At 38.8% G+C, this 12,500-nt stretch overlaps 2 protein-coding genes across 4 annotated transcripts in view; one reads left to right on the plus strand and one right to left on the minus strand.

Annotated features, from left to right (window-relative positions):
- The window catches only part of LOC125038375 (venom protease-like), an 8,169-nt gene extending 6,001 nt beyond the window's left edge, over window positions 1-2,168 (plus strand). For all 3 annotated transcript variants that reach the window (XM_047631876.1, XM_047631875.1, XM_047631874.1), the window contains 2 exons: window positions 733-825; window positions 1,864-2,168. In XM_047631876.1, coding sequence (XP_047487832.1) covers window positions 733-825; window positions 1,864-1,959 — 189 coding nt within the window. In that variant the 3' untranslated portion in view covers window positions 1,960-2,168. The remainder of the gene's footprint in view (window positions 1-732; window positions 826-1,863) is intronic.
- Window positions 2,169-2,434: 266 nt separating this feature from the next.
- LOC125038374 (phenoloxidase-activating factor 1-like) overlaps window positions 2,435-12,500 on the minus strand; it is a 24,245-nt gene continuing 14,179 nt past the window's right edge. Inside the window, exons 5-9 of the mRNA XM_047631873.1 lie at window positions 8,111-8,222; window positions 4,520-4,674; window positions 3,607-3,803; window positions 3,347-3,424; window positions 2,435-2,932 (exon numbers count right to left, since the gene is read on the minus strand). Coding sequence (XP_047487829.1) covers window positions 2,825-2,932; window positions 3,347-3,424; window positions 3,607-3,803; window positions 4,520-4,674; window positions 8,111-8,222 — 650 coding nt within the window. The 3' untranslated portion in view covers window positions 2,435-2,824. The remainder of the gene's footprint in view (window positions 2,933-3,346; window positions 3,425-3,606; window positions 3,804-4,519; window positions 4,675-8,110; window positions 8,223-12,500) is intronic.

Here is a 12,500-nt window from a genome sequence, read left to right on the forward strand (position 1 = left end):
GAAAGTTATTCATACAGTGTTAATTTCCTCCGTGCGCAAGTAGTCGCTTAACAGTCTTCATGATGAGCATTATTTTTTTTTTTTTTTTTTTGGTAATTTTAAAAGCATAAGTGATGCTTTTGTTTTGTTTATAAAGTATCTGCCAAAGGAGGGAATCTTTTGGCAGCCATTTATAGAATTATTTCATAAAATGCTATGTAATTATTATGGTCACCTTTATTATATGTAGTTTTGTTTTATACCTTTTATCTCTCACTCACTCGCTCACTCGCTCACTCACTCACTCACTCACTCACTCACTCACTCACTCACTCTCTTTTTCTCTTTCTCTCTCCCTCTCCCTCTCCCTCTCCCTCTCCCTCTCTCCCTCTCCCTCTCCCTCTCCCTCTCCCTCTCCCTCTCCCTCTCCCTCTCCCTCTCCCTCTCTCTCTCTCTCTCTCTCTCTCTCTCTCTCTCACTCACTCACTCACTCACTCACTCACTCACTCACTCACTCACTCACTCACTCACTCACTCACTCATTCACTCACTCACTCACTCACTCACTCACTCACTCACTCATTCACTCACTCACTCACTCACTCACTCACTCACTCATTCACTCACTTACTCACTCACTCACTCACTCACTCACTCACTCACTCTCTATCTCTCTCTCACTTTGGGGCATGGAAATACATACCTGAGTTGTCAGTATCTACAACTGATAAGTGCAACCATAAATACCCACAGGTATTCGTCGAAGGAAAGCCTACTGGCTTTGGTGACCCTTGTTTTGGAGACACAGGAGGTCCCTTAACGACGGAGTTTGCCCGTAACACATTGGTAAGTGTCATCAGAGGAATGTAAGTGGCTGTAGACTTGTACCTACAGACAGAGTGTTTTGCCATTATTCACATTTATATAGATAGATAGATAGATAGATAGATAGATATAGATAGATATAGATATATAGATATATAATAAGGACACATGAACACATGTAGAAATGTGTGTGTGTGTGTGTACTGTATTCATTCATGAAACGGAATGATCATTGAGCTTATCAGCCGAGGCATCCCAAACAATCATATTTGGGATGTGGTCAGGAGCTATCAAGTAGAGAAAGTAAAAGCCCCAAACATTATTCTTTGCTCGCAGTCCCATCTAACTAGGAATGTTATCACTGCCGTTTGTTATGTTTGACTAAACTTCTGCCAGACATATTCTGCATCTGCTGTGAGCTACCAGTTGCACTGATATGGTGTGTGTGTGTGTGTGTATGTGTGTGTGTGTGTGTGTGTGTGTGTGTGTGTGTGTGTGTGTGTGTGTGTGTGTGTGTGTGTGTGTGTGTGTGTGTGTGTGTGTGTTTGTGTGTGATATATATAATATATATAATATCATAATTATATATATATCATAATTATATATATATCATATATAATATATATATATATAGACTACGGGATTAGACTACGTCCTCAGCATTTTAAAAGATGAAAATATTAACAGGATGAGGCCCCCTGCATACTTCTTAATGGACCGTTATCTACGTAATCGATAGATTACGTAGATATGTTACAGGTTACATAAAACTTAAAATGCATTCAAAGTATATATGGACATGCTCTGTATGTTTTCTAACATACGTGCACATTTATTATGTATATTTTGCTTATTTCCCCCATTCAAGACAAAAGAAAAAAGGGTTCTAAATCTCATTATCGTCAGCTAATCATCACCATCAAAACGATAATTAACATTATCATCATATCATGCATTATCACTTCAACATAACTGTTAGTTAATGTATATAATGAAGTGCTATCAACTCTTTTTTTCACGTCATTCCTTTAAATGTTCTTGTTCTACCTTTCATGACAGATTGGCATACACGCATTCGGCAATGTGTGTGGACTGGCTGCCTACACCAACGTTGCAAAATACACACCGTGGATTATAGAGAACCTCCGTTATTAGATTTAAGAGGAAAGTAATTTGCCTGAACCTTTGACATTTTGAGTATCTTGAGAAATTTTATCTACCGTTTTTTATTGTTATTACCATTATAATTTTTACTTAATTATCATCGTTATCATAATTCCTTTGAAATGGCTAGATTGCCACAAATGTAGTTGAAATAAAGGGTTATCCCCAATAATAATATGATAATAAAATCAGATTAATAATTTGGTATTATTCTTCCAACAGTAGGTATTTTACTATTGCCATATATATATATATATTTTTTTTTTTTTTTTTTGTGATACCCCGCATACTAGAATAAAGCATTGCAACCACTCTTTTTTATTCGTTATTGTACAGCTTGAGAGGGAACAGTGACAAAATAACTTTTATAACTTCCCTACTTCCATTGTTTATCTGAATTTAGTCTATTTTGTGAAATGAAATGTTGAGGAACTGTGATCTCAAAGTGGAAAATGTAAACCAAGTGTGATTATTTTTTTTATTTTTGCAGTTCTGTCACACAAGCGAGGTTAACCTTCACATAAACTGGTTTCCAGGTGAAGTTGCAAGACTGAGTATTTGAAAACGAACTTTCAACAACGCATTGCTTATATATACTCGAAGGTGTATTTATTTTGAAGTAGATGCGTTTCGAATTTTCTTTTAATTATACATATGGGCACGCGCGCACACACACACACACACACACACACACACACACACACACACACGAGACATTATGTAATACCCAACTGTATCGATACAGTGTATCTTGGCCTGAACTAGGCTTTAGAGTCTCTCTCTCTCTCTCTCTCTCTCTCTCTCTCTCTCTCTCTCTCTCTCTCTCTCTCTCTCTCTCTCTCTCTCTCTCTCTCTCTCACGGCCTGAGGTTCTCCTTGATCCACTCCACGTAGGAGTCCACTCTTGTGAAGACGTCAGGTTGTCCAGCCGCGGCACATGCTCCTCCTTTGGATAACAACCCAATCTGTTGAGGGTGGATTGGTGATTAGGTTGGAAGTGGATTGGTGATTAATGGGTTGGACTGATGATTAGAGAGAGAGGGTCGATTGACGATTAAGGAACGGTTGAAGTGGTGATTAAAGAGAGGGTGGATTGGGGATTAGAGCGAGTGGGGATTGGTGAAGAGACCAAGGAGGGATTAATGACTCAAGCAGCACAGTTGCAGAGAAAAAAACTGTGGTAATAGCAGTTCATAGTTGAATTGGGACGGTGCATTTACGACAGAAACCTATCCACAGGGTAGACAGTGCGGGTCGCAAGCCCGGGTAAATAGAGAGGACGTCAGGAAGGGTATCCGGCCATAAAAAAAAGATATCTCAAAACCAGATTATAGCGATCCTATAAAAAGTTGAAGCAAGAGAAGAAGAGGTGTACTTACGAGGGTCTCCTCATACACTAATGGGGCCCCAGAATCTCCCTTGCATGTTCCTCTGCCGGAGAGTCCACCGAAACAGATCTGAAATTTTAAATTAAGATTAAAATCAAAGTGAAATGTGATTTTTCTGTGTACTTGTGCGCGTGCGTGCGTGTTTGCGTATGCCTGTATGTATGTCTACAATAGTTAACATCTAAGTATATACGAGCATACGATCATTCATATTCCCAGCAGCAAAAGCACACACGTAGCTCCCGACTCACTTGTTCTTCCACCAGATAGAAACCCGGGTAGGCATCCCTGCATTTCGCTAGAGGGACGAGGGGCAGGCGTACTTCCTGAAGGACGGATGTACTCCTGGCATATTTCGTGGCACCCCAGCCAACCGCCACTGGCATTTGCTTTTTGAACTCCACCTCGAGGTTCATTCTGAATGAGGGAAGGCAGACCGGATAAACACCTGGGAAAAGTTAGAGAAAAAAGGAAATGAATGACATATAGATGGATAGATATAGATCTTTGTGTGTGTGTGTGTGTGTGTGTGTGTGTGTGTGTGTGTGTGTGTGTGTGCGTGTGCATGTGCATGTGCATGTGCATGTGCATGTGTATGTGCGTGTGCGTGTGCGTGTGTGTGTTTGTGTTTGTGTTTGTGGGCATGTGTGTGTGCGTCAGACCTATCAAAAACTTCAGTATATATTCAAGATGGAGTCATGAAAATGTGGCTACTAAAAGATCGTTAGATTTGGCTATCGAATAATGCATAATTCTATTAACCAAACGCACACTGATAAGGAAATATAACTGATAAAAGTGTATTATGTCATGTGTGAAATTATCAACCAGAGAATGCGCAATTAGTATAATCATAAATAATGGACCAGTGATGTGTAGGCAAACAAGGCATTAATTTCCACCGGCTGTTGACGCATTTATATGAAATCACGAGACAGAAATGTCAGTTTTAAGGTGATAAATTAAGAATAAGGTAAAAACGGAACCACGACTATTAGAAAATATTCCGAATTATTCAGAGTTGCTTCATTATCATCATTTTGCGTTTTTTGTTAAAAAAAAAAAAAAAATATCAACAAATAATAATAATAATAATAATAAACGGAATTGCATTTTCTTCCGGTACTTAATGTGTCACCAGAAACGCACACATGCAGCACTTACCGGTAAGGTCGACATTCCTGTTTAGTCTAACCAGGGCTATATCATTATGCTCCAATTTGTTGAAGTTCGGATGGAGGACAGTAGTTTCCGGTCTGAAGGACTGGTGTTCTTGGGAATCCTGATCTAAGTATGCAGTTCCGAGGCGAATGGTAGTGCTGGGGGCGAGGAAGGGGGAGGTAATTAATTAGAGCCTTAATTCACACTCATTGGTTTTAGAAGAGAGAGAATGAAGGGTGAGAAGAGGGAGGGAGGGAAAGGAAGAGGGAGAGAGCCGAAGGATAGATTTAAAAAAGAGAGAGAAATGGTTGTACGAAAGGAAGGGAAGATAGAGACTTTCAGTTTGTCTATTTCAATTCCCTCTCACCCTGTCCCTCCCTCTCCCTCCCACTCCCCCTCTCCCTCCCTCTCCCCCTCTCCCTCCCCCTCCCCCTCTCCCTCCCTCTCCATGGTTTAAATGGTTAATGGTTAAAACAAATAAATGTGCTAGATATCTAAGGTCATATAGCACCATGGTAAAGTATTGTGGCGAAAAGGGGAAAACAAATTTAATGATTAGGAAAAAATAAGTTAGATGTCAGCGGTCGTAGCACGCTGTAGAAATGCCCTGTATAGTTGTGAAAAGGGTAAAGAGGGGGAGTAAACGGAGTAAGATGGGGATTAGTAAAAGGGGGAAGGGAGTTAAGAGCAAGGGTCGAGTAGATCAAATGGAGAGTATCTATGCGTCTGAGGAAGGATGAGGGACAAACCAGTGAGGAACAATGCAAAATGGCCATCAAAAAGGGCAATCGTCAGTTCGTAATGGTAGAAATGGGTATCGGCGAAGTAGGAGAAGAACCCAGGGAAGGAGACAAGGGGACAAGGAAAGGAGGTAGAGGATCAAGAAAAAGCTCAGGGAGGGAAGATCCGGAGGACGCAGAGGGTGGTCAAGTGAGCATCCAGGAGAGATCGGAAAGGATATTGGGGATAGAAATAGCGATGGTGCAGATGCAGAAGGAGAGGATGGAGTGTGTTGGGAGAGAGTGGGAGGAAGAGGGGTAGGGGGAACATAAGGTGGAAGATGGAAGTCGGCAGTCACTTTGAGAGCAAAGGTAATGGGAACAGAGAGACCGGAGGTGGATAAGAGAGAGGTGTTTTCCCCTGGCTCATGTTTATGAAGTTTTGGGAGCAGAGGAAGACGTGGGTGAGAATGTGGTAGAAGTTGGAGTGGAACGTTTAGATTGCCTGGTACGATAGGTAGAGTAAGAAGGAATTAGGCACTGGGGAAGTGGTAGAGATTGGAGAATCTAGATTTAGAATGGCAAAAGACTTTGACTGGGAGAGAGAGGAAGTAGTGGTAGGATGGTAAGGGGCAGGGGGAGATACTGGGGGAGATGCTGAGAAACCTTGGGAAGAAGGGAAAGAAGCCGAATAAAGGAATAGGTAGGGAAATAAAAACCCTGTCGGCATATTTCTTGTCTGGCCTCGGATAGAGTGAGGCCTAGTTTGAATCTGAGAACAATCTCAGACACGTACTTGTAGGCATTATGGGAACCACTGCAATTGGCACACGTGCATGACTGTAGAGAGCATTTTGAATGGCCATAGCCAGATTGGGCACATACAGGGCAGCGGGCTGTAGACCGACAGTTCTTGGCAGGGTGGCTAAAACGCTAATATTACTGACATTGATGGGGGTGGGGTCGATATATTTGGACAGGGTAGGACTCTTCACTAATATAAACTTCAAGGGGAAGGTCATGTCTATGAAAGATAATCTAGTAAAACACTGCACTGATACTGCATCATATTCAGCGAGGCAAGCAAGCAAAACGTTTTCCACAGTCCTTAACGTAGACAGGACAATCAGCGTGGAGATGTAAACAGTTTTGGTACAAGTACTAAGGGAGGAGTGAGGCTGGTCAGGAAGAGGTTTGTCAGTCAAGATGGCTAGTGTGCGAGCTTAGGATTCAAATGTGACTCTTGCAAGGCTATCTGCAGAAGGAAACTTTGCTTACTTGTTTTTAGAGACATTGTTGGGAGAGATGCGCATTGCCAGAATAAGGGGCTATAGGCGGAATCACAAAGAATCGATCCTATTTGGCTGGGCTAAAAAGAGTACTCAAAAGATTTGTAGAAATTAACTTAGTAGAAGGACGAGGACAGGAGGAGGAGGGAGTGGTGTTGAGTGAGGTAGTACTGAGAGAATAATAAGGACGGAGAGTAGTAATATGGGATGAGAGGGCAGAATATAAAGAAGACTGTGTAGGGGAGATGTTGGGAAAGAGGGAATGCATGTAATGGCCTGGATATTGGCCTGATTCGGAATGGCTAGAACTGACAGCAAACATCGAGGAAATAGTAGGGTAGTAGTAGCAGGGAGCCATGATCAAAGGAAATGCAGGTGTCGGAAAACAATAAAAGTCAGATTTGGACAGGCAAGTTGATGAAGAGGCAAGCCTCAATGCCACTAATACAATTTCTTTATTATTGACTGTGGTGAGCTTGAAATATGTGGGGAAGAGAAACGGTCTACCCCTCACGGTCCCTGTGAGGCATGCTATCCCCATGCCCTTACCCAGGGCATGGGAATAGCGTGCCCATGGACCGTTCAGGACTAACGCAGAAGCAACCTTTCATCCGTTCAGCGCGGTTCTTACACCTAAGGAAGTGTACAAAAGAAGGGGCTGGAGGAAAGAAGAAAAAGCAAAGGGAAAGAAAAAACATGCAGAATTAGCTGAGCTGAGGCTGCAGCCTAAGGTAGGCGCACTCACCAACACGGCCACGGTCACCGTCTCCTGTGCCCCTCACGATAACAACGGCCATGAAATGTGGGGGAAGTGGTGTAAAACAATCAAAATATTTTTTATCGACTTCAAAAATACCAAAACATGTAAACATAAGCACTGTGCCAGCTGAATATAAGACAAGAAAATGAATTTGCGAATCGGAGTGTCCCAGTGTCCGGGGTGTGTTGCCAGTTTCATGAAATTGGAACCATCCTCCAAAATCCAGGCGTCAAATACTGATAAGTCATATTGTTCACTGTATTGTTCATTTTCTGATTGGTGTGTATCTTAATATTCGGCCTTCCTTAATGTAATCGCACAATTGTAATTGATTGCATCTGTTAGAACGTGAAATTTCTCGTTAGTCGAGAATATTTATTTCAAACTTTCAAGCTGTAGATAGTTTTAGTTTTATTGGGAAATGTATTAACACATTAAGAATAAGTCCTACTTAAGACCTTTCTCTGTGCCACGTGAAATTATTGAATAAGATTAAAGACAGACAAAGAGAGTGGGAAGAAGGTGAGGAAGTGACAGAAACAGATTTTTTTCTTCTGCTCCTCAAATGTAACACAAAAAACAAGGAGCAATTTAGTACATAAACAGAACAAATACACACATACATACACATATATAATGGTGATAATACATATAATATATAAATTATATAGAAATACACACATACATACACATATATAACGATGATAATATATATATAATATATAAATATCATGTCTATATATGTAAATATGTATCCCCAGTCTAAAATGACAACCACCATACAATGCAATCAATTAGCAATAAAAAGACGGACCCAAGAACTCACAGTACTGAACCGTTCAAGTAGCGGTTATGCAAGCAATGGGCGGCGGTGATAATGTATCTTCGGTTAATAAGCACCCCTCCACAATTCCATCCGACCCATTCACCGTTCGAATCTATAAGGAATGAATGAATAAGTAAATGTAAGGACTAAAAAACGAATTAATAAGTAAATGTATTAACTTTAAGACAAATTAAGAGTAAATTTATGAACTAAAAACAAATTAATAATGAAAAACAATCTTTTCTCTTACTTTTTGATATATAGGTATTAATAAGGGCATTGATAAAGATGATGAAGTTAGTAAAGCTTACGATATTGATGATATCAGTACTGATACTAATACTGTTGCTAATACCAATACTGATATTGATACTAATATGATTGCTAATTCTAATTCTAATTATAAGACTAGTAATAATGATCATATCGTAGTTGTAACAGCAATAGTAGTATAATACAAGTAGTATTAGTAATAGTAGTAGTACATGTGGTTATAGTAGTAGTAGTAGTGGCAGTAGTGATGATGATGATGATGATGATGATGATGATGATGATGATGAGGAGGAGGAGGAGGAGGAGGAGGAGGAGGAGGAGAAGGAGGAAGAGGAGGAGGAGGAGGAGGAAGAAGAAGAGGAGGAGGAGGAAGAGGAGAAGGAGAAGGAGAAGATGGAGGAGAAGGAGGAGGAGGAGGAGGGGGAGGAGAAGGAGGAGGAGGAGCAGGAGAAGGAGAAGGAGAAGGAGAAGGAGAAGGAGAAGGTAAATGATGAATGATGAGAAGATGAAGGAGAAGCAGAAGGAGGAGGTAGAGGAGAAGGAGGAGGAGGAGGAGGAGGAGGAAGAGGAGGAGGAGGAGAAGGAGGAGGAGGAGGAGGAGAGGGAGAAGGAAAAGGAAAAGGAAACCCAAAAAATAAAAATAACGATAACAACAACTACATAATAATAATAATAATAATAATAATAATAATAATAATAATAATAATAATAATAATAATAATTATATTAATAGTATTAATAATACTAATAATAATAACAACAATAATAATTATAATAATAATAATAATGATAATAATAATAATAATCATACTGATAATAATAATACTGATAATAACAATAATAACGATCATAATGATATTAAGAACATGATAACAATACGATAACAACAAGAACAACAACGACGACAATGATGATGATGATGAAATGATCCTTGGATGTTATGAAAACTAGAAATAAATCATGCCGCCTCGTCCGTCAACAAGGGCCGTGTCCCCCAGGGCTAGACCAGCCTGGGGTCGAAAAATCTGCAACGGGATTCTAACGCTCTTTCCCCTGAAGAAAACTAGGACGGGATACCAGGACGGGATAGCGCCCATTCCTAGGCCCAGCAAGCTCACCACCTAAAAACAGACAAGAGGAAAAGAGAAACAAATGGACAAGGGAAGAATATAAGTACTTTTGTAAGTAAGTACTTGTAAGTAACAACACTAAAGATACTGACATTAAGTGGTACGCACGTAACAGTGAAAGTGATAAATTTGATTTTCTAGAGGCGAATAAGTTAGCCCACATCATCCGCGATAAGAAATCGAGATATTGATATAGCACAAATAAGAGGGAAGGTTTTGAATGGTACGAGATAAACTATTAGGCCAAAGGAACGTAAGTAATGAGGATATCAGTGCTGACGAAGACATTGTAGGGAGTGAAGATGTAGAAATGGAAGAAGATGGAGAACAGGAAAATGTTATGGCTGGAGTTGCTCCGCCAGACAATGAGGTTAACCAGGAGGGTTTGTTGGCAATGGGAACGGAAATCCTTGAAGAGCTATCGATAGTAAAACACACTGAAATGACTGATAGGGAATCGTTATTGAAAATTCGACAAACCCACAGATTTAAAAACACACTTTCCTTAGGGAATGAAGCATTAAGCTAACGTTGTGAAGAAATGAACCCAGACATAACAGAACTAAATCAACACATTTATGCAACGGCAAAAGTTCCCCAATACAAGTGTGGTGTGAAAGCAAAAATGAAGAAAAATAACAAGCAGAATCCTACTAAACCTAAATGGCAACTTAAAATTAATAAAGAAATAGAAAACTACAGAAAGGAAATCTCTATACTTGAAGAACTGCTAAAAGATCTAAAATCTAGAAAGGCGCAAAAAGTACAGAAAGAAAATACACTCTTGAGACTACAGAACAAACACCCGACATCAAAGAACTAAAATAAAAACTCCTTGTGAAAGCTTAACCATGCACAGGTTTACCAAAAGGAATAAGTTTTATCGACAAAATAAGATCTTTGAAACAGACGCTAAGAAGTTCTACCTAGAAATCGGAAAGACAGTAATTGCAGTAGACGATGTACCGTCTGAAAAGCAGGTGCGCGAATTCTGAAACCGCATTTGGAATAATGAGAAAGGGCATAATGAATATGCTGAATGGCTAAAAGTTTTAGAAAACAACACTCCAGAGATCCCTGCACAACAATGGGTAGACATTACTTCTGACGAGCTTAGGAAAGTGCTTTAAAAAATCGGAAACAGACCACCCTACTCTTTACGTACACTGAACTAGCTTTTAATTTCAACAAACTAATGACTGAACCAAATTTAACACCTAACTGGTTCTGTTTAGATACAACTTATTTACTTGCAAAAACTCAAGATACTGGAAAAAAAAAAAAAAACTACCGGCCTATTACGTGCTTATCAACATCTTATAAACTACTAACATCGATTCTGTCTGAAAGAACATATGCCCACGTGGACGACCATGGTATCTTCCCCATAGAATAAAAAGAATAATAAGGATCCTACGGCTGTAAGGACAAACTCCTCGTAAAATAAATGATATTAGAAAATGCAAGGTCTAAACACAATAACTTTAGCACTGCTTGGATTGATTATAGAAAGGCCTTTGACAGTGTTCCCCACTATTCTTCTACATGGCTCTCATTCCTAGATCGATTATATATACCAAGAAGTAAAGGAGGCAAGATCCAACTAGAGTTATCATATAAAACGTATACTACTGTACTCTACTGTACTTAGATAATACAAATGACTGGATGTTTCAGTTAGTTAATCTCCATGAAAACACTAAAATTTACATTCTGTCATAAAAGAATCCATCAAATACTCTCGCGAATTAGATTTAGAATTTGAGAACAACATTCTTATCATAGATTGCCCGAAAGACAAAGAAATTAGCTAGAAGTGTCGGCGTAAAACAACTAGAATCCCAATGGTAAGAAAAGACCCTCCACGGAGTTCGCAGCTCCAGCAAAAAATGCTGATGTGGATGAAATGGCAACAAACCAGTGGCTCAGAAGCTCTGGATTGAAAAGGAAACGGAAGGTTTTATTCTTGCTGCTCAAGATCTATCAGGCAAACGTCTTACACAACGGCGTTGACCCGAAATGTAGATTTTGTGAGGAAAAAAACAATTGACCACCTTGTATCTGGTTGCTTTACCATTACACCAGGCGAACACAAGAACCGGCATAGCATTGTAAACTCTGACAGCAATTCTCTGTGAAAACCAATAGCATCTGGTACGAACCCCACCCGAGATTTTACCATTTTGTGGGACTTTCCGATACACACTGGTCGCACGATATAGGTTAATCGTCCAGACATAGTTAGAAAGGACAAAATATCAACACCTGCCTTCGCATTGATATGAGCGTGCCATCTGACAAAAAAGTTTCTGTGAAAATCAAAGAAAATCACCTCAAAGCAAAAACTATCCCTGTTGTGATCGGTGCCTTGGGCGTGATAAAGAAAGTAACTAGTCAATATTTAGAGAAAATTCCTGCAAGAAATACAAAAATAGTTCTGAATAGCACAGCACATGCTCTAAGAAGAGCAATTAGTATTTGAATGTCTGTCATTTAAACACTAAATATAACCCGCATTTATAATGTACTGTTAAATATATATATATATATATATATATATATATATATATATATATATATATATATATATATATATATATTATTAAATCTACATTTTTATACCTTTCAATAATATATTTATACTTTAAAGGCATACTTCCAATTTAACTCACCCTAGGTCGCTGGTTGTGACCCGGTGTTTGATCTTAAAAATACAAATAAATAAGAAAACAATAATAATGATAATAATCTCTAATAATAAAAATAATAATAATAATAATAATAATGATAATGATAATGATAATAATGATAGTAATAATAATAATAATAATGGTAATAATAATAATAACAAAAACAATAGTGATAATGATAATAATAACATTGATACCAATAACAATATTGACAATAACAATAATAATGATCATAATAATAATGATAACAATAATAATGATCATAATAATAATGATAACAATAATAATGATCATAAT

The sequence above is a fragment of the Penaeus chinensis genome, chromosome 24, assembly GCF_019202785.1.
Source record: "Penaeus chinensis breed Huanghai No. 1 chromosome 24, ASM1920278v2, whole genome shotgun sequence".
Taxonomy (NCBI): Eukaryota; Metazoa; Arthropoda; class Malacostraca; order Decapoda; family Penaeidae; genus Penaeus; species Penaeus chinensis.